Consider the following 22,326-nt stretch of genomic DNA (forward strand, 5'->3'; position numbering starts at 1 on the left):
ATGATCCTCCCTTTGTCCTCCACCGTTTTCAGGTGCTGCTTTGTATGTGATAGTAAAAATAATGTTTTATATAGCTGGTGACAATTACTTCAATAAAATCAGTGGTTTATCAGGAGGAAACTATCACTAGAGGACTACGGTAGTTATCTTGTGCCATGTAGTCCTCTTGCTCTATAAAACCAAGCCCCACCACTGATTAGTTCTTGTTGGTCGAACCTTCACTATTCTATCCAGGTGCCCTCATCTTGCATACTATAAAAAGTACCTGAGTTTGGATAAATATCGGTAATGTTTTTAGCTAACTCCAATTTAGCTACCTCTAATTTAGGCTTCATTGTGCCAATATGGGCTATCTAGCTGATGGACTTCTTTCCCTAAACCTACCTTCTCCTCGCCGTATCGGGCCTTTATCTAAACATCTCATTTCTATGAACAAGATGTAAACTTACACAAAAACTCTGGACAATGAATTGTTTATTTTTTTGTACGAAATGTTTTAAAATTTTCACAGAATCATCACTATAACAAAGGCTTTTAATAGATAGACAGTAAAATATCTCATAGAAGTCAGTCTTCTGTCTCACAAGACATTATATATCTATATAAAAATAATGTTCAAATTGTAAAGTCCTACAAAGCACATCAAACAATTCATCTAATGCTAATACTGAAACTTTGTAGAAGAACTTGCACCAAAACACATTAAGGAAGAGGGGGGAGGGGGGAGGACCACCTTCAAGGAATGTAGAGTTTCGTAGCTGAATGTAATGTTCCCCTTTAATTATGGACAGGGCCATGCAGAGTCAGTTTGTGGTTGAAATGGGTGCCATGTTATTTATCCCAAAATACATTTAAGTTTAATAGTTATAAAAGGACTTTCCAGAATTAAAAAAAAAGGTGTACTTTTTTTTTTTTTTTTTAAATCACCTGTTTTGACCACAAGCGAAGTGCTGAAAAAATAAGGTGACCATTTTGTAATCATGGACATGACCTTGAAGGATGATACCCATTTGCCTTTACACAATAAGGTGGTTACCTTATATCAATGTAAATAGAGATCATCGGGTTTTATTTCACCAGGACAGTATAATAATTGATGTAAGTGGTTGGAAAGGTTAGCCAGGATTATAAAAACATGGCTGCTTATTTCGAAGAACAGCACCACCCTATAATAGCTCAGCTCCATAAAGTAAATAGGGCTGAGCTGTATTACCATTCACAACCTGTGATCAGGATTATTCAGCCTTAGCAAAATGTTATATATCTCCTGTAAAATCAGTTTATTGAGTGCATATACTTGAGTCTTCTCCTTCTGAGCCCTGAGTAACCAAGTACACAATGTATAAACAAGCCTCGCAGCTAAAGGTAAAAGATGGTATAATATTAGGCTATGATTTTGTCAGTTACAGAGGATTTAAGATCTTGGTGGCCTTCTACCAGTGGTACCCAAAGGATGTCTAAACAAAGATATATTTACCATAGATGGCGGTCATATGGTCAACTCACTTCTAGTTAACTCTACTTACTCATCAGTTATAGCTACATACAAATGTGTCCTACCACACCTTCCTTCTTGGCTCAAGACATCACAATGTGAGTGCTGGGAGATGACCAGCTTTGAAAAATGAAAACCTTTTTGTTACACACAGCTTGCCATCTTGTGCCATTGAACCTTAGATATTTCAAGTCAAGAGGAAAAGTAAGGAATGACACATATCTCAGTGTGCAAATGTTTTCCTTTTTGGTCCACGTAGTCCTTTTGAAGATGAAAGAAGGGGAAGGACTGAAAGAGCACTTTGACACAACCGAACAAGTACAAGGTGTAGGAACATAGTAGGAATTAAGGGAAATCAAGTTTTTGGAGGATAAAACCCAGGAGGTAATTAGAGCGACCATCCATATCGGCAGGCTCCAGGAATGTCTAGGGAAGGAATGTGTAGGCAGTAAAGACTCTAGTACACCCAGCTGACGGGAACCCATTGGGGTTCTGTACGCAGTTTCTCCAGGGCCACTTGAAGTTCTTGAAATGTTTCATCCAGATCAGAGTTGACCAGACTGAGATCAAAATAATGGCCATAGGCCTGATGAAGACGTTCACTCTCTTCTATGATGCGCAAGAGTTCACCATCCTGTAAGGAGAAGGTCATTATATTTGTTATAAGTGAAAGGGCTTTAAAAACTGCTGCAAAGTAAGAATGCTTTAAAAAAATAGAGCTTTTAACAGTTTACTTCTAGCAATTAGCAAAATACTAAGTGCATGAACAAAAGAGAAAACTAAATCAAATCAATATTTGGTGTGACAATCTCTTCCTTCAATCAGGCTCTTCTAGGTACACTTGCACAAAGTCAGGGATTTTGTAGGATTATATTCAGGTTCATGAGTAACCAATTATCCTAACAGGTGACAATGATCATCATTTTCATATGTGGGGGATGACACAGTGAAACAGGCGTGTAGGTGGCTTAAAACTGGTTGAGGAACAACCAGACTCTACTATGAAGGTAGGGTTGAGGAAGACAGTTTCATGTCATATGTCATAGATGGTGGCAAGAATGTGCACATCAACAAGGCACAGGATAGTTACCGTATTTTTCGGACTATAAGACGCACCGGACCATAAGATGCACCCTGGTTTTAGAGGAGGAAAATAGGAAAATAAAACTTTAAGCAAAAAAATGTGGTCATGACACACTGCTATGGGGCGAGGATCTGCTGCTGACACTGTTATGGGGGTAATGTCCCCAAATTCTCTACTAAGGTACCCCATCCTGGTAATGATCCTCCTGCCTTGTATATGATCCTGCTATAAACCCCCATCCTGCTCATATACTCCCATCCTGTTCATATACCCCATCCTGTTCATATACCCCCATCCTATTGATATACCCCCCATCCATCCTGCTCATATTCCCTCATCCATCCTGTTCATATACTCCCATCCTGTTCATATACTCCCATCCTGTTCATATACTCCCATCCTGTTTATATACTCCCATCCTGCTCATATACTCCCATCCTGCTCATATACTCCCATCCTGCTCATATACTCCCATCCTGTTCATATACCCCCATCCTGTTCATATACCCCTATCCTATTGATATACTCCCCATCCATCCTGCTCATATACTCCCATCCTGTTCATATACTCCATCCTGTTCATATACCCCCATCCTGTTCATATATTCCCATCCTGTTGATATACCCCCCATCCTGTTCATATACCCCCCATCCTGTTCATATACCCCCCATCCATCCTGCTCATATACCCCCATCCTGTTCATATACCCCCATCCTGTTCATATACCCCCATCCTGTTCATATACCCCCATCCTGTTCATATACCCCCCATCCATCCTGCTCATATACTCCCATCCTGCTACATGCCCCCATCGTGCTCATATACCATCCTGGTATATGGCCTGTATCCTATAGCACAGAGAAAAAAAATAAACGTTTATACTCACCTTTTCCTCACTCCCTGCAGCACCGATCATCTTCCTCTCTGCGCCACTGACCTGTGTGTGTGGAGCCGTTCCCCTGCAGCATCGCGATGTCTTCCTGTCTGTGCCGATCAGCTGATCAGCATAGATCAGCTGACCGGCACAGACAGGAAGACATCGAGTGCTGCAGGGGGACGGCTCCACACACGGGGACGGGTGAGTGCACTGATTCACTGCACTCCGCGCTGATGATGATGCGCGGGGGGCAGTGAATGCAGCCGCACATGATCACTCCAGGCTGTAATTGCCAGAGGTGATCATGCAGACCGGCTCTTTACTATGTGCGCGTCCCCGCTCGTCCTCCCGCCCACCTGTCAGTGCTGGCTTCTGTGCTGAGAAATGGGCGGGAGGATGGGCGTGCATATGTAATAAGCGGGCCCACGTGGTCGCGGCAGGCTGCTACAGCCTGCTCGGGCCCCTGATGACCCGCTCCACCGCAGCACCCTCATTCCCGGCCGCAGCCCTATAGTCAGAACATAAGACGCACCCCCAACTTTCCCCCAACATTTGGGGGAAAAAAAGTGCGTCTTATGGTCAGAAAAATACGGTATACTGCATCAGCAAGATCTCTTCCAGGCAAAAATTTCAGAGCAGACTGGAGTTTCAAGATGTTCTGTTCAAACTCTTTTAATAAAGCACCAAGAAATGGGCAATGTTGAGGTAGGCAAAGGAAATAGTGCAACAGAATGAAAGGCACATCATGCTTACTTTGAAATCAAGCAGAAGATATCCAGCAGTGCCATCAGCTCAGAACTGGACACAACCATGAAACCCAGCTACACCCATCTATTGATTAGGGAGAAGTCTGTCCAGAAGTGATCTTCATAGAAAACTTAAGGCTAAAAATTCATATCTTTGATATGGAAACAAAGCTAAGACATTCAACAATGCATGAAAAAGTAGAAACTGGTGTGCATAAAAATGACAGCAGATGCTCAGGACTGATGAGTCAAAATGTGAAATATTTGGCTGTAGTATAAGACATTTATTCAATGAAGGTCTAGAGAGAGGTACAATGATGAGTGTCTGCAGGTAAAAATGAATCATGGAGGAGGTTCCTTATGAATTTGGATCTGCGTTTCAGTAAATGGAGCTCGAAATTTGATCAGGATTAATAGCGTCCCTAAAGCTAAGAATTACAGTCAAACACTTATTTATCAAGCAACTTGATCAGGGAAGCATCTGATTGGCTCCAAATGTATTCTGCAACAGGTTAACGACCTAAAACATACAATCAATGTCATTCATAACTATCTTTAGTATAAAGAATGAGACATGGAAGTGATGATATGGCCCCACAGAGCCCTGATCTCAACATTGAGTCTGTCAGGGATTTCATAAATCGACAGAAGCGACATCCACAAAAGTGTGGTAATTATCCAAGATGTTTGGAGCACACTACCTACTGAGTTCCTTCAAAAACTGTGCAAGTGATCAAAATATTGATTTGATTTCTCTTTTGTTCTTTCACTTTTAATTTTGTTATTTGATACAACTAATTTAGTAACACTATTTTAAGAGCATTCATACTTTGCAGCATTTATGTATTTTATATTTATTATTTTGCTTCCTTGCTTGTGTCCCCATGATAACACATCTTCCTCTTGTGCGCCATTAGGAGAAGGCCTTCATAGGAAAATGGTAACCTATCAAATTTCATCTTTCAGAAACAAAATATTTTTTGGTCAAAAGCGAAATAAAAGGTACATTATAAATACATTACAGGGGCTTTATTCTATATACACTGTGTTCAGAATAATTAGGCAAATGAGTATTTTGATCACATGATACTTTTATACATGTTGTTCTACTCCAAGCTGTATAGGCTTGAGAGACAACTACCAATTAAGTAAATCAGGTGATGTGTATCTCTGTAAAGAGGAGTGTGGTGTAATGACATCAACACCTTAACCTTTGTCCGGCTGAATATGTACAATTGTAACTATTCCGTTTTAAAATTTCAATACATTTTTTTTTCCAAAAGCCGTAGAGGGCTGAAATTTTGTGACATCTCTGCAGTTTTGGTCCACAATATATTGGCCAAATTTCAATAAAATATCTCCACCCCCTTCTGAGCTAAGGGGTCGCTGTTAACGTTGTAAAATTATGCAGCCTGACGAAGGTTAAATAAGGTGTGCTTAATTATTAGGCAACTTCCTTTCCTTTGGCAAAATGGGTCAGAAGAGAGATTTGAGGAGCTCTGAAAAGTCCAAAATTGTGAGATGTCTTGCAGAGGGATGCAACAGTCTTGAAATTGCCAAACTTTTGAAGCCTAATCACCGAGCAATCAAGACTGGGCCAAGAAATATCTTAAGACTGATTTTTCAAAGGTTTTATGGACTGATGAAATGAGAGTGACTCTTGATGGGCCAGATGGATGGGCCAGAGGCTGGATCAGTAAAGGGCAGAGAGCTCCACTCTGACTCAGGCGCCAGCAAGGTAGAGGTCAGGTACTGGTATGGGCTGGTATCATCAAAGATGAACTTGTGGGACCTTTTCGGGTTGAGGATGGAGTGAAGCTCAACTCCCAGACTTACTGTCAGTTTCTGGAAGACAACTTCTTCAAGCAGTGGTACAGGAAGAAGTCAGTATCGTTCAAGAAAAACATGATTTTCATGCAGGACAATGCTCCATCACATGCATCCAACTACTCCACAGCGTGGCTGGCCAGTAAAGGTCTAAAAGATGAAAAAATAATGACATGGCCCCCTTGTTCACCTGAACTGAACCCCATAGAGAACCTGTGGTCCCTCATAAAATGTAAGATCTACAGGGAGGGAAAACAATACACTTCTCGGAACAGTGTCTGGGAGGCTGTGGTCGCTGCTGCACGCAATGTTGATCGTAAACAGATCAAGCAACTGACAGAATCTATGGATGGTAGGATGTTGAGTGTCATCATAAAGAAAGGTGGCTATATTGGTCACTAATTTTTTTAGGGCTTTGTTTTTGCATGACAGGAATGTTTATTTCTAAATTTTGTGTAGTTGTATATTTTCACCAGGTAAAGCAATATAAGTGAGATGGGAATATATTTGGTTTTTATTAAGTTGCCTAATAATTCTGCACAGTAATAGTTACCTGCACTAACAGATATCCTCCCTAAAGCCTGCTTTACACCTTTCAATTCTGCATACAATATCGTATGCGATGCGACACGCCCCATCGTATGTGCGACACGTTCAATTTGTTGACCATGTCGCACAAACGATTAATTGCTGTCACTCGTACTTACCCTTCCATACGACCTCGCTGTGTGCGGCGAACATCCACTTCCTGGAGTGGGAGGGACGCTCGGCATCACAGCGACGTCACGCGGCAGGCGGCCAATAGAAGCGGAGGGGCGGAGAGGAGCAGAACGTAAACATCCCACCCACCTCCTTCCTTCTGCATTGCCGGCAGGAGCCGCGGGACGCAGGTAAGATCTGTTCATTGTTCCCGGGGTGTCACACACTGCGATGTGTGGTACCTCGGGAACATTGAACAACCCGACGTGCAATTTTATGGAAACGAACGACGTGTATGCGATGAACGGTTTTACGTTCAATCGCAATCGCACGTATCTGTCACACGCTACAACAACACTAACGATGCCAGATGTGCGTCACTTACGACGTGACCCTGCCGACAATTGTTAGATTTGTTGTAGCGTGTAAAGCCCGCTTAAGATAGCCAAATCTAAGAAAAACCCACTCCAACTTCCAAAAATATTAAGCTTTGATATTTATGAGTCTTTTGGGTTGAGTGAGAACATAGTTGTTGATCAATAATTAAAAAAATCCTCAAAAATACAACTTGCCTGATAATTCTGCACACGGTGTATTCTGGTAATTCTTTCATTTATGGACAATGTATATGAATATCCAAAGAGATATTATTTGCTGGTGATTTCATACACAGTGCAAATAAGGGCTCATAAAATAATCTGTATCACTTACTGATAGCTGCTTAGCAGTCAAACCAGCCTCCACTGCACCCATATTATTGGATTTAAGGGTTTCAAAATCTGGAGCCCCAATAAAAACAACATATGGTACGAACTCAGCAGTTCTGAGGACTTTCACTGCCTGTAGAAAAAATAAAAACATCAGATAGATGGATGGATGAATCCATTGAGTGATCAGTTAATGGCTAGGCTCCGTACCTGTGGATTTACATCCAGCACACACATCTTTCCTGATGCCACCACTTCTTGTATGGAGCTGATCTTTGTACCATACAGATTTCCTTCGTATTCTCCGTGCTCCAAATACCGTCCAGCCTTTATGTCCTGCTCCATTTCAGCACGTGAAACAAATGAATATGACTGACCGTCCCACTCTCCTTCTTTCCTCTTTCTAGAGGTGTCTGCAAGAATAGATATTAGTGATTGTATTAAATATCTGTAAATTTGGGGGATTTTATTTATTGCTTTTTGGTCCTGATGTTTTCAATATTTTCAAGCAAGCAAATCAGAAACACTGATATATCTGCTATAGAGTCAGGCTATACTATAGTTGTCACGCTGTACAAAGGCTAGTAAGACGTAGTACAGCGTAATTCCCACTAGGTGGCAGAGAAAAGTGAAGGAGAGACAAAGAAACACTGTAACGGAATGGCAGCTGAAGTACAGCAGAGTAACTTCAGCAGGCAGTTAACAGATGAACCACCAGGGGCAATAGAGTAGTCAAAAAGTCAGGGTCTAGCCAGGAAAGTCGAGTCACTGCAAAGGGAGGATCAATATCAAAGTCAGAAAACAGAATCGAGTCGGAAGTCGGGAGATCAGGTATGCAGAGGGAAACACAAACAACAGACAGGAGAGGGAAGTCTGGGAATGGGACAGGCAGACAAACGGGGGAGGGTACAAGTCAGGACACAGTAGCAGGCAGGCAGGACAGATCGGGAACACTCACCAGAACCAGTATACAAGCTGCAAGGCAGAAATATCACTGGCACTGAGCCATAGGTAGAGAGCCAATATATAGCGTCCTGGGATCCAGAACGAGGCAATGGAAGTTAACCCCTTACATGACCAGGCCAGAGCTGGGTGTAACCAGCAGCAGGGAAAAGCTAGCCTGGATCATGACAATAGTTCTAGGAAATACCGATTTCATTTAAATTCTCACCGAATTAATGGTTCAAAATTTTATATATACATATATATATATATATATATATATATATATATATATGTATATATATAGACACACACAGTACAGACCAAAAGTTTGGATATACCTTCTCATTCAAAGAGTTTTCTTTATTTTCATGACTCTAAAAATTGTAGATTCACTTTGAGGGCATCAAAACTATGAATTAAAACATGTGGAATTAAATATTTAAAAAAGTGTGACACAACTGAAAATATGTCTTATATTCTAGGTTCTTCAAAGTAGGCACCTTTTGCTTTGATTACTGCTTTGCACACTCTTGGCATTCTCTTGATGAGCTTCTAGAAGTAGTCACTGGAAATGGTTTACCAACAGTCTTGAAGGAGTTCCCAGAGATGCTTAGCACTTGTTGGTCCTTTACTCTGTGGTCCAGCTCACCCCAAACCATTTCGATTGGGTTCAAGTCTGGTGACTGTGGAGACCAGGTCATCTGGCGTAGCATCCCATCACTCTCCTTCTAAAGGCCGCTTTACACACTGCGATATCGTTACCGATATCGGTAGCGTGCGTACCCGCCCCCATCGGTTGTGCGACACGGGCAAATCGCTGCCCGTGGCACACAGCATCGCACAGACCCGTCACACTACTTACCTGCCTAGCGACGTCGCTGTGACCGGCGAACCGCCTCCTTTCTAAGGGGGCGGTTCGTTCAGCGTCACAGCGACGTCACAGCAGCGTCACTGAACCGCCGCCCAATAGAAGCAGAGGGGCGGAGATGAGCGGGACGTAACATCCCGCCCACCTCCTTCCTTCCTCATTGCGGGCGGGCGCAGGTAAGGTGAGGTTCCTCGTACCTGCGGTGTCACACGTAGCGATGTGTGCTGCCACAGCAACGAGCAACTACATCGCTAGCTGCAGCAGCAGCGATAATTAAGAATAGGGGGCAATGTCACCGATGAGCGATTTTGAACGTTTTTGCGACGATTCAAAATCGCTCATAGGTGTCACACGCAACGACATCGCTAAAGCGGCCAGATGTGCGTCACAAATTCCGTGACCCCAACGAGATTGCTTGAGCGATGTCGCAGCGTGTAAAGCGGCCTTTAGTCAAATAGCCCTTACACAGCCTGGAGGTGTGTTTGGGGTCATTGTCCTGTTGAAAAATAAATGATGGTCCAACTAAATGCAAACTGGATGGAATAGCTTGCCGCTGCAAGATGCTGTGGTAGCCATGCTGGTTCAGTATGCCTTCAATTTTGAATAAATCACCAACAGTGTCACCAGCAAAGCACCCTCACACCATCACACCTCCTCCTTCATGCTTCATGGTGGTAAGTCCATCCGTTCCCCTTTTCTACAAAGACACGGTGGTTCGATCCAAAGATCTCAAATTTGGACTCATCAGACAAAAGCACAGATTTCCACTGGTCTAATGTCCATTCCTTGTGTTCTTTAGCCCAAACAAGTCTCTTCTGCTTGTTGCCTGTCCTAAGCAGTGGTTTCCTAGCAGCTATTTTACCATGAAGGCCTGCTGCACAAAGTCTCCTCTCAATAGTTGTTTGTGTCCAAACTTTTGGTCTGTACTGTATATTTATCAGTTAACAGACAAAATAGAGACAAAACTTTAAAATGAATAATTTTTAATATCTACATTAGAAAGATGTACTAACCATGCATCAATTACAGAGAGAATGTATCTATAACAATGCACATGCGGGTACGAAATAAATATATTAAAAAAGATAAAATAGGCAAAATATTTACAGAGCCAAGTTGGTCAAAAAGTGACTACCCCTGTATATAGGAGAGCGCTTTTTACCTTGCTGGCGCCGGTTATAATTGAATTTTCCTCAGTCTCTGGATCTGGCTTGGAGTTCTGTCCTTCCCTGTTTCCCTGTACAAGACTTCTGAAGATAAGTTTATAAGGTTTTTCCTTGCTTCCTGGTTTTCACCTTAGGGTGTTTGTTTTTTTGTTTCTCTCTGTCTAACTAAAAAGAAAAACAAACACCCTAAGGTGAAAACCAGGAAGCAAGGAAAAACCTAACAAACTTATCTGCAGAAGTCTTGCACAGGGAAACAGGGAAGGACAGAACTCCAAGCCAGATCCAGAGACTGAGGAAAATTCAATTATAACCGGCGCCAGCAAGTCAAAAAGTGCTCTCCTATATACACCAAGCTTGTCTGCAATAAGACTTCCTTAATTCCCAATTAACGCCGACAGCTGTTTGAGTCACAGGCTCAGACTCAGCTCCACTACCATTCCTGGTCACCAGAGAGAGCTCCAAAACAGCACCCACACAGACGACATTCACAACAGCTGGGGCTGCTACTAACGCCAAGGATTTTTGGCCTGAGGGTATGTGCGCACGTTGCTTTTTACCTGCTTTTTACCTGCTTTTTTGCTGCTTTTTCTTCTGCGCTGTTTAATGCCAAAATGGATGTGTTCTTCTATTCAAGCAAAGTCTATGGGAATTTGGGTTTCTTGTTCACACTATGTTGTTCAAAATGCTGCCTTTTTGTGGCAGAACTTTGGTCAAAAACTCAGCTTTTCAAAGAAGCAACATGTCAATTGTTTTTGCCATTTGGGTTTTGCACTGCAAAGCTGAGTTTTTGACCAAAGTTCTGCCACAAAAAGGCAGCATTTTGAACAACATAGTGTGAACAAGAAACCCAAATTCCCATAGACTTTGCTTGAATAGAAGAACACATCCATTTTGGCATTAAACAGCGCAGAAGAAAAAGCAGCAAAAAAGCAGGTAAAAAGCAGGTAAAAAGCAACGTGCGCACATACCCTTAGTGCCATCAGGTTTTCCTCTACCTCCTACTAGAGTTGAGCGATCCTGATCAGCAAAGATCGGAAAATGTTAATATCATATGATCTTTGGCCGGATTGGGATTGGACATGCGATTTTTTACCCTAAAAGTCGGTGATCTTGCCAAGGATCGGTAATTGATCGGATGGCAAAAATCATCCTCTCAGGCTGGGGAGACCCATGCTTACTAAGCACCCCCCAGCCTAAAAATAGCAGCCTTCAAGTGCCCAGGATTGTTGCATCCATTAAATGCGACGATCCCGGTGCTTTACCCAACTCTTCCTGATTGCCCTGGTGTGGTGACAATCAGGGGTAATAAGGCGTTAATCATAGTCCACAGCTTGGCCACTAAGCCCCAGATTAGTAATGGGGAGGTTATGTGAGACTACCACCATTACTAATCTGTAAGTGAAAGTAAATAAACACAAACACCGAAAAATCCTTTCCCTGAAATGAAATATAAAAACACCCTCTTTCACTAATTTATTAACCCCAAAAATACCTCTGCAGCTCCAACATAATCCACACGAGGTCCCACGATGATTCCAGCTCTGCTACATCTGAATTCACACCAAGCGGCCATAGAACATGATGCCTGCCGTGAGGTTCAAGCAGAGACTGAGTGATCCATGTGATCAGCGGTGACAGCACTTAGGTTAGTTGCGGTCACAGCTGTGGCCACAGGTAACCTGACCTAAGGTGACCTCAGTAAACTCAATGACCTCACCTCAGGTGAGACCTGCATTTCCTGGCAAAAAACCATATGTTTTTGCCTAGAGATAGAGATTTTGTGCTGAAATTTTGACAGCATATTCCTGGAACTAATCTACACCTCTTGGCAAAGAAACACATTGCTAGCGTATCCTACCACAAGTGGTTTTGATGCGGTTTTTTTCCCCAGGAGGTGTAGATTGGGTGCATGAACATGCTGTAAAACTTTCATCACCAAATTAGCATCTCTTGGCCCAAAAATGCAAAAAAGGTTTTGAACCTGTTTCGGTGCAGTTTTCTGCCAAAAGGTGAAAATTTGAAGCTGAAATGTCTCCACCAGATTTCAGCACCAAATTTGCACCTCCTGGTAAGACAAAGATTTTCATTGCATTTTTGGGCCAGGAAATGCAAATTTGGTGATTCAATTTATACACTATATTCATGCACCCAATCTACACTTCCTGGCATAAAAAACTCATCAAAATCGCATGTGGCATGATGCGGTAGTGATGTGTTTTTTGCCAGGAGGTATAGATTGGGTGCAGGAATATAGTGTAAACATTTCAGCACCAAATCTGCATCTCTTGGCAAAAAAATGCACAAAAACAGCTTTGACAATATTTCAAGTATAGTTTTTTTCCAGAAAGTGCAAATTTTGTGCCGAAATCTGGTGCAGACATTTTACACACATGTGGAGTTTCAACTCTTCTTGAGAACCCACAATTCTAAGTGTGCCATAAACCTTATTCTACATGCAAATACAAGATCAGAGGCAGGGGTGGGATTCAAATTTTTAACAACAGGTTCTCTGTAAACCCCTTTCCTGATCCAGCAACACGTCCGAGATAGATGTGAATTAAAAATTCATTTTATTGAAAAATTGTTAAAAACACCAATCATCAGAATGACATCCAAAAAAATTTTTTCTTTAAAAAGAAAGCGCTTTCTTTTTAAAGAAAAAATTTTTTTGGATGTCATTCTGATGATTGGTGTTTTTAACAATTTTTCAATAAAATGAATTTTTAATTCACATCTATCTCGGACGTGTTGCTGGATCAGGAAAGGAATTTCCACTACTTGCTGCTTTATATTCCTGAACACGGAATTCATATCCCTGCACCGTTCTGGGTCCTGGAGCCAGGTGAAATAATACTACGGGTGAGCTGAAAAAAACTTTCCTTTCTCTGTAAACCCCGCCTATTTGAAAACCACACCCATTCTGTAACCACACCCATTTTGTTAGCCACACCCATTTTCATGCAGTTTCCTCAACCAAAAAATACAAGTAATTTAAAGTAAAATCTCCTTCCCCTCCTATACCGTCACTCTCCTGTCTAGCACCAGTTGTTCCAGTCATATTGTATTAAATGTTTTTTCTACATTTTTTAAAAATTATTACTAAAGGAGCCCTGCTAAAATTGGAATGGGCGACCTTCCCCATACAGATCTCATCCCATGTGACTCCTTTCCCCCTACAGATCTCATCCCATGTGGCCTCTTTCCCCAGCAGATCCCATCCCATGTGGCCTTTTTTCCCCTGCAGATCCCATCCCATCATGGCCTCTTTCCCCCTACAAATCTCATCCCATGTGGCCTCTTTCCCCTGCAGATCCCATCCCATCATGGCCTCTTTCCCCCTACAGATCTCATCCCATGTGGCTCCTTTCCCCCTACAGATCTCATCCCATGTGCTCCTTTCCCCTGCAGATCCCATCCCATCATGGCCTCTTTCCCCCTACAGATCTCATCCCATGTGCTCCTTTCCCCTGCAGATCTCATCCCATGTGGCTCCTTTCCCACTACAGATCTCATCCCATGATGGCCTCTTTCCCCCTGGAGATCCCATCCCATTAAGGCCTCTTTCCCCTGCAGATCTCATCCCATGTGCTCCTTTTCCCCTGCAGATCCTGTCCCATATGGCTCCTTTTCCCATATAGCTCCTATCTTATGTGGTCCCTCTCCCCATATAGCTCCCATCTTATGTGGCCCCTCTCCCCATATGGCTCCCATCTTATGTGGCCCCTCTCCCCATATGGCTCCCATCTAATGTGGCTTCTCCCCATATAGCTCCCATCTTCTGTGGCCCCTCTCCCCATATAGCACTCCCAACTTATGTGACCCCTCTATCCATATGGCTCCCATCTTATCTGGCCCCTCTCTCCATATAGCGCTCCCATCTTATGTGGCCCCTCTCCCCATATAGCCACATATAGCTCCCATCGTATGTGGCCCCTCTCCCCATATAGCGCTCCCACCTTATGTGGCCTCTCCCCATATAGCTCCCACCTTAGGTGGCCCCTCTCCCCATATGGCTCCCATCTTCTGTGGCCCCTCTCCCTATATAGCCACATATAGCTCCCATCTTATCTGGCCCCTCTCCCCATATAGCGCTCCCACCTTATATGGCCTCTCCCCATAAAGCTCGCACCTTATGTGGCCCCTCTCCCCATATGGCTCCCATCTTATGTGGCTCTCCCCATATAGCTCCCATTTTATGTTGCCCCTCTCCCCATATAGCCACATATAGCTCCCATCGTATGTGGCCCCTCTCCCCATATAGCGCTCCCACCTTATGTGGCCTCTCCTCATATAGCTCCCACCTTATGTGGCCCCTCTCCCCATATAGCTCCCATCGTATGTGGCCCCTCTCCCCATATAGCGCTCCCATCTTATGTGGCCTCTCCCCATATAGCCACACATAGCTGCCATCTTATGCGGGTCCTCTCCCTGCATCTTCGGCTCACTGAGCGCTTCCCTGCTGCAAGCACCGGCAGCTTCTCCTCTGTCTTCCGTCCTCCTCCGCGGCTCGTCTCTGCACGCTGACAGACGGCAGAAGGAGGAGCTACCTCCCCACGCTGCCGTGACCTCTCTAGCGTCAGCGCGTCGCTGCACGCCGGGTCAGGCAGCAGACAGGCTCCACTGTACCCGGAAGTGCGGCGCGGACGTGCAGGGATTCATTTGTGTCAGTGTCTTAAAGAGACACTAACACAAATGAATACAGGGAACCGGGTCGCCGCAGCTATTTCTTGCCGGTTCTGGGAACCGGCTGCTATTTTAACAACCGGTTCTCCAGAACCGGACAGAACCGGCTGAATCCGACCCCTGATCAGAGGGACCTGACAACACATTAGGAACTGCAAGACCCACTAGATACAAAATTTGCTCAGACACTTCCCTACAGGGGAGGGTGCCTTAAATAGCTAGTGCCTCCCACCCATAGACGGGACATTTTCGGACTACGCGCACTGCACCTCTAAGAAGTAGGAATTGCACAGGAGCGCATCCTAAGCACGTGAACAATAGACCTGTGTGACGTGTGCAGGCCCTTGGAGCCACAGAGAGGACCAGAGCAGGAGGAACACGTGGGCGGCCTTGATGGTGATCCCTGCCAGGAAAGAGACGCGGGGCAGTGCAGGGATTAGGAATTACAGGAATTACAATATCAACAAGGTCATCATGAAACCCTCGCTCTTAATTTTTAGAGGCTCATTAGGCTACCCTCATTCTTAATTTTTATGGGGTCATCAGGCGGCCATCTCCTAATTTTTAGATGCTCATCAAGCCACCCTCACTCTTAATTTTTTATGGGGTCATCTGGGGACCCTCGCTCTTAATTTCTAGAGGTAATTCAGGATGTTTTCACTCTTAATTTTTAGAGGGTCATCAAGCAAGGCTCGATCTTACAGTAATTTTTAGAGGCTCATCAGGTCATCCTTGCTTAATGGGGTCATCGGATGGCCCTTGCTCTTAATTTTTAGAAGCTCATTGGGCCGCTTTTGCTCTTAATTTTTAGAGAGTTATCAGACGGCCCTAGCTCCTCATCAGGCTGCCTTTACTCTTAATTTTTAGAGGGTCAACATACGACACTTGCTCTTAATTTTTCCGAAGTTTGTATGAACCCCTCCTTCACATTTTTTCAGGATGTGTATGAGGCCTACCTTTTTAATTCTCTTACATATACAGTATAGATGTATACCCCCCAGGAGTAAATGTTTTTCATCCCTTGCTCTTATTGCATAGGTTTTACCAATCTTGGAGATCCACTCTTTAAAAATGGGAAAAAAAGGTTTACTGAGGCCTTTCTCTATGTGTCTTGTAGGGTGTATTGCAGTCCCTCATATTTTTTTACAGTCCTTGCACTTAGTGCATAGGCTTTATGAGTGTAGGAGTCCCACTGCCTAACAATTTCAACAGAATATGTATGAGGCGCTACTGTATGTCTAATATAGGGTGTATTGGAGTCCCTCTTCCTTCTAATTTTTGGCAGTTCTTGCATTGTCCGCATAGAATTTGTGAGTTTCAGAGTCCCTCCTTCATAAATTAAACAGGATGTGTCTAACTATGTCCCACACACTATATACCCAGATAAGATAGTAAAATGTTAAAATTACATTTACCAGTGATGACCGGTGGGTGTGGTTTTATTTCCCCTACTACTATGTTATCTACTGTAGCCATAGGCAATGGGGAAATACGTTGAGAAATGGTCTGGTTATTAATGGGTGTCTGAGGCATTTTTTTTCTTTTTAATTTTACCTTATATACAAGTCATTAAATAGGAAAGAATGTTTTCTAACATTTTTTCCTGTAAATTCCTCTTTATCTTGGTTTTGTATGTTTTACTTTCAGTCTGTAAAAGCGAGTAAGGCAATAATTACCCTGCAATATGTCTCTAATCCTAAACTATCCCACCTCCATCAGTTATCCCTAAAATGAATGCCGGTAACATCAGTTTTTCGAGAATAAAGGACAGTATGTAGCCCTGAAAAGGACTTTTGTTTTTAGGTTGCAGCAGCAATATAAGTATAGAAAGACTGTAAGACAATAAACCTTGCCTATATGTGTGTTCTAATCCAAAACTAACTCTCCTCCACTAGCTTTTCTTCCACTCAATGCATGTAACAGATATTTTACTAAAATAAAGGACAGTAATAAGCCTTAAAAAGTAATTTTGGTTTTAGGTTGCAGCAGTACAAGTATAGAAGGATTGTAAGGCAATAAACCCTGCCTATATGCCTGCTCTAATCTAAAACTATCCCTCCTTCAGCTGCTATCCCTTCACTCAATATAGGTAACAGTGGATTTACTAGAATAAAGGCCAGTAATTAGCCCTGAAAAGGACTTTTGGTTTTAGGTTGCATCACCAGTATAAGTATAGAAGGACTGTTTTGCAATAAACCCTGCCTATATGCCTGCTCTAATATAAGCTAACTCTTCTATATCATCTCTCCCTGAACTACAGTGTGACAAGCATTGCACCCCCGGGTCTTATATAAGACCCATTGATGTGATGCAGCCAGCCAATCACAGTAATGCCAGTAGCCGACATGGCTACGGCTTTACCGTATATGGCAGTTAATCCCCACATATTGATTGGCTTTGAAAAAGCCACGAAACATGTCAGGTGGGGACTCGAGCATGGCGCTTGAGCACCCTTGATGCTTGGTTCAGTAATGAGTGTACCCAATGCTGGATCGAACATCAAGCAATGGTGAGCACGCATGCACATGACTAATAATGGCATGTGGGCCGCATTACTAATACTGGCCATAACAGGTCATTGTCTCTCTGTTCATATTTTTAGAATTCCTCTGTGAAAAAAGGTTCAGGGAAGACAGGGTTAACATTGAGTCAGCCAGGGGAAGGAGTGTTGGAGTTCAGGAAAAGTGTTGTTCCTGTTTAGAAGTAGTTGTGTAGTGGAAGCAAAGAAGAGAAAGGACATATATAAATGATGTATGAATAGACCGGGCTAAGGATGCAGATGTAACTCTCCATAGACTGAACGAGCAAAGGGGAGCCCCTACCAGGCAAGCGTTTTGAAAAAGTGAGGAAACATTTGCCAGGCCAGTGTAAATGGGGATCTTAGTGAAGAAGGCCATTGTCCCCATGCCCTGCTGAAGGACAGTGGCATGGGGACATGAACAAGAGCAGTCCTGGGAAAGTAGTATAGCAGTGCCTGGGGTAATATAGCCACAGGAAATAGGTGAACCCATGTGATTCTAGATCAGTAGGATGCAGACAAACTTTCCTCTCTCTCCTTGGTAGCCTCTGTGGAAGAGAATAAGATCATGTCTATAACACTCCTGGAACAGCCGGTCTATGTTAGAGTGGAAACTGGAAGATGTCTTACTAGCTATACCCTGTACTTAAGGTTATTTGAATATGAAGAAAACTAAGTTTCTAAATCCTGGCTTGGACTTTTTAATGTGTATTCAAGAGACGGCAGCTTCGCACTATGTGCAGCAGAGGACAAGATGTTGATCTTTGACATAGAGGTACCAGCACTAATGGGATATGGTTCCACACACATCACCCTGTTCTGTACCGTGCCTGGGCACGGTAACATGCGCACGCGGTAGCAGTTGGTGTGCTCCTCTCTAGCTTCCCCCTGCTGACTCCACTTGTACTTCCATTAATACACCTGGAAGCGAGTGATGTCTGAAGAGAGCAGCCTGAGTGAAAAATACGCCCGACCACTTTGTGCGCACCAAGCTGGCACTGACTGTCAGTTCACAGGCTGTGTCACTGCACAGGCACAAACATTTTGGCTGATTTTTTTTAGTCCTGGAAAGCGAGCCCTGTCAATCAGAAGCAGTAAAAGCCCGCAACAAAACAAGTAAAATGAGGGAGCATAATGGTGTATCAAACTCTTAGCCACCAAATCCCCTCATTTCTAAAATTAAAACTAACTTTCTCAGTCACTGTACCAGTAACAGTTACAATGTTAGCACAATTTCTAGAGAGGCTAAGTCCCCTATATCACGGTATAGCTTGTTTAAGATGTATTCCTGTTAAGGTGGTAATAAACTCACAAGGTGTGGTGGTGCCATATCTTAATGAGTCTGAAGTTAGCAGTTTGTTCTTTAGACTTCTCCTTCCCACTCCCTGTGCACCAATCAGAATGAGGGTCTTTCTTCTAAAGGGGGGCATCTTTGCAACCTCTTCATATATGAGAAGTTCATGGCGGTCAAACTCTGTATAAGAGAAAAGTATCAGGTTACAAAGTACCGTGGTCCTGACTGTGGCAATAAACTATATGGGGATAGCAAGATGCAACATATTCACTGGTATCTTAGGTTTATTCTTTTTGAATACTGCCCAGTCTTCTCTGCCGCCTATTTGAGGTTACAATGCGCATCTACCTCTCTTTAGAGGACTCGGTGTGCCCATGTATTACTCAGTAAGCTTAATAATTTCAAGGTAAATTGTGTAATGCCTCATTTTTCCTGTGGGGGTGCTGTGGGAGAACTGCACACCTGCTGGATTGTGCTGATTGATCACTGATTGCTGTGAAACCCTTCCTGTAAATAGTTTTGTTTTAAAAAAAATAATCTAAGGGTCAATGTCTAACTAAGTATTGATTACAAGGGAACAAAAAAAACATTAACGTTTTACCAAAATCATTATTTCAGAATTTACTTATTTCATTTTAGACACCTCCGTGTTGGAATATTTTGGATCACTTATAATATTTTAGAAGACCTTTTACCTGCATTCTTGGTGGTTACATACATGATCCTCTTCTTCTTCTTCCCTCCCATACTTCCACAAAGGGCACCTAAGAACATATTTTTACATAAGGCAAATATGTGAAATTCCACAGATTCATTCAATACCTACGACGTTGGTAGTACGGTGACACACTTTCGACAATCTACAGGCTACTCACTGGAATTTGGGCCTAGCTCACCATCTCTTTTAACAAAAGCTTTTCTCTTCTCCTCCAGTAACTGGCTGGGAATGAGTCCGGCGGTTCCACCCTTCACTAAGCAGGCCTGAAGCAGAGGAATGAAAACAGGAGAAAAATATAAAATCAGCGAAAAAGTTAAAATTATTTTTGTGACACTTGCCCATATTGAAAGGCTTGATTGGTCTCATGCCAGGACTATGAATAACCAAATAAAAACAGGACAACTACATTCCCCAAGATCAGCACATGGGGTACCAAATTGTACATTTAGAGTACAGGTCTGGTAACTACACCAGGCAAATCGTAGATGATGCCAGGGCACGATTGTTTGGGGTCGGCTATGGCGATCTAAGTAAATGTTCAGTAGACACCAAAGGTGGAACATACACTTTTTATTGTCTACAAAAATTTTGTGATACTGTAGATTACATCTTAAAGAGACAATTAAATTTGAACAAGGAACATACAGTATGTCTGACATGTCTCACCTGCCACCAGTTGGGGTCTTCCTGATTGACAATCTGTAGAAGGTCTCCTGCTTGGAACGCCAGACCTGCCTCTTTACATGGAATCAAACTGTCATTGGAGGGGTCATAGCTGAAGTGACATTTTACGAATACCTAAAAAAAGTCAACACCATGTTATTATTTACAACTTAATTGAATTGAGAGAACACCTATCTATTTTTAAAGGTGTTGAATTGTAATGCCAGACACGGCCTATGGGCTCTGGAGGTGCTGTTTGTATTGTAAAAAATAATTAGTTCCTTTTTTAAAAATCTGAGGCAACTCCATATAAAAGGGATTTGCTCAGGCTAGACCATTGATTTTTATGCTGTGTTTCTATAAACTGTTGTAAAACTACAACTCTTAGCATCGACTGACAGCCGCAATTGTAGGTTTTCAATATTTTCAGAGTCTGGAAATCATTGAGATAATTTTCTCTAGAAACATAATGTCATGATGACTCAGGGATAGCAGGGAACCCGGGCCCCTAAGCAGTCCCTCAAGCTAAGGGACCCTATGCTATCCATATTCTCAGGGATACTCCTAATGGTGGTGATGCCTGAGTCTCCTTCCTGACACTGCTTCTGACCAGTCCTGAACTGATTCCCCCTTCCCCTCCTCAAGGCAGGGATGGGACAAGAGTGTAATGAAAGTCATAGATATAGAGAGACAAGGGAAACCAAAATTCTGTCACACAGCATGCACATTCAAAAGTAAAGACAATAAGAGATCCAGGAGGAAACACAAGATTTGGAAGAAGGCTGCAAAACAACATTGATAAACTTCCACAACCTTAAGGCTGGTTTCATACTTTCGTTGTTTTGACGGGAACGGGTTCCGTCACAAATGCAGTACAGTTCATTTATTTACAGTGGAAGCGCGACACCATGCTATTGTGTGCTTCATACACTACCCGCATGTGTCCACATAGTGTCACACTTCCACTGTAAATAAATGAACTGTACTACATTTATGACAGAACCTGTTCCTGTCAAAACAACGCAAGTGTGAAACCGGCCTAACAAGCAAATAGCCCAGAGAATCTGGGACACCACACCATACAGACCAACATAGAAACTATAGCTGGCATGGGTAGAAGATTTCATCCAGCTTAAATGGAAGGGGAGCAGATGTCATTGACCTCCCCACCACATATGATCAAAGGAACCTAACAAGCAGACTAGCAGAGATTAACTTTTGCCAGCCTACCTATGATTCCGCACACAACCGAGTCTGCCTGTGTTGATCCCAGAAACTAAAGAAACCATTGGGCGAAGTGTCAGAATCTGCAATGTGAACAGAGCCCGACAGCGCATGACAGTCGGCAAAGTTTGTGCAAGGATTGTGTGTTTGAACACTTCCAATTTTTCCCTCCGTCTACATTGTCTGTTCGGAATCCCCCTAAATCAGATCCGATGGTCAACTAATTTGCCAAAATTGCTGAGTTTGACTAACTTTAAAATAATGCATATTGGAGGATAATAGTTAACAAACAACAGTTCGGTTCCTTCATTCTGCTATTCATTCGTGTTCTGAAGTTGGATTTAACCACATATTGATAAGCCATCAATGGGGAATTGAATGAAGTTGATATACAGTACCAAATTCAAGTATAATAAAGAACAGTTTATTTCTCAAAAACCTCTTTGACTTAGTATTACAATCAGTCCCTTCAATTTGGTACCTGCCGTAGAGGGTGTTGCTCTTGATAACTTGGAAGGATTTTCAATACCACACTGCCACTTGCTTCCCGGAGCATTTCTTGCAGGGCTTGAGGGTCACTTCCCACTTCGCGACCATTCACCTCTCTGATGACATCTCCCACATGTAGAAGACCTTGTTGGTCAATCACACCACCATGCAAGATCCTGGCAATCACCAGTTCACCACCTTCCACACGGAAAGTCACTCCCTGGTGATGGGAGACAACAACAAAAGTGACAAATGCAAGGACACAAGCACAAGTCATGGTAATAATAATGGAAAATACCCTGGCAGCTTTGCTTTCCAATTT

At 42.9% G+C, this 22,326-nt stretch overlaps 1 protein-coding gene across 3 annotated transcripts in view; it reads right to left on the bottom strand.

Moving 5' to 3' along the window:
* Positions 1 to 457: 457 nt before the first annotated feature.
* The window catches only part of MPP2 (MAGUK p55 scaffold protein 2), a 66,133-nt gene continuing 44,264 nt past the window's right edge, over positions 458 to 22,326 (bottom strand). For 2 of the 3 annotated variants that reach the window (XM_075350212.1, XM_075350213.1), the window contains 8 exons: positions 21,997 to 22,224; positions 20,295 to 20,426; positions 19,786 to 19,891; positions 19,606 to 19,674; positions 18,929 to 19,090; positions 7,647 to 7,849; positions 7,441 to 7,569; positions 458 to 2,129 (listed from right to left, as the gene is read on the bottom strand). In XM_075350212.1, the coding sequence (XP_075206327.1) occupies positions 1,953 to 2,129; positions 7,441 to 7,569; positions 7,647 to 7,849; positions 18,929 to 19,090; positions 19,606 to 19,674; positions 19,786 to 19,891; positions 20,295 to 20,426; positions 21,997 to 22,224 (1,206 nt within the window). In that variant the 3' untranslated portion in view covers positions 458 to 1,952. The remainder of the gene's footprint in view (positions 2,130 to 7,440; positions 7,570 to 7,646; positions 7,850 to 18,928; positions 19,091 to 19,605; positions 19,675 to 19,785; positions 19,892 to 20,294; positions 20,427 to 21,996; positions 22,225 to 22,326) is intronic. The other variant, XM_075350214.1, reaches the window with a different exon arrangement.

This window comes from Anomaloglossus baeobatrachus, chromosome 5 (assembly GCF_048569485.1).
Source record: "Anomaloglossus baeobatrachus isolate aAnoBae1 chromosome 5, aAnoBae1.hap1, whole genome shotgun sequence".
NCBI classification, from domain to species: domain Eukaryota; kingdom Metazoa; phylum Chordata; class Amphibia; order Anura; family Aromobatidae; genus Anomaloglossus; species Anomaloglossus baeobatrachus.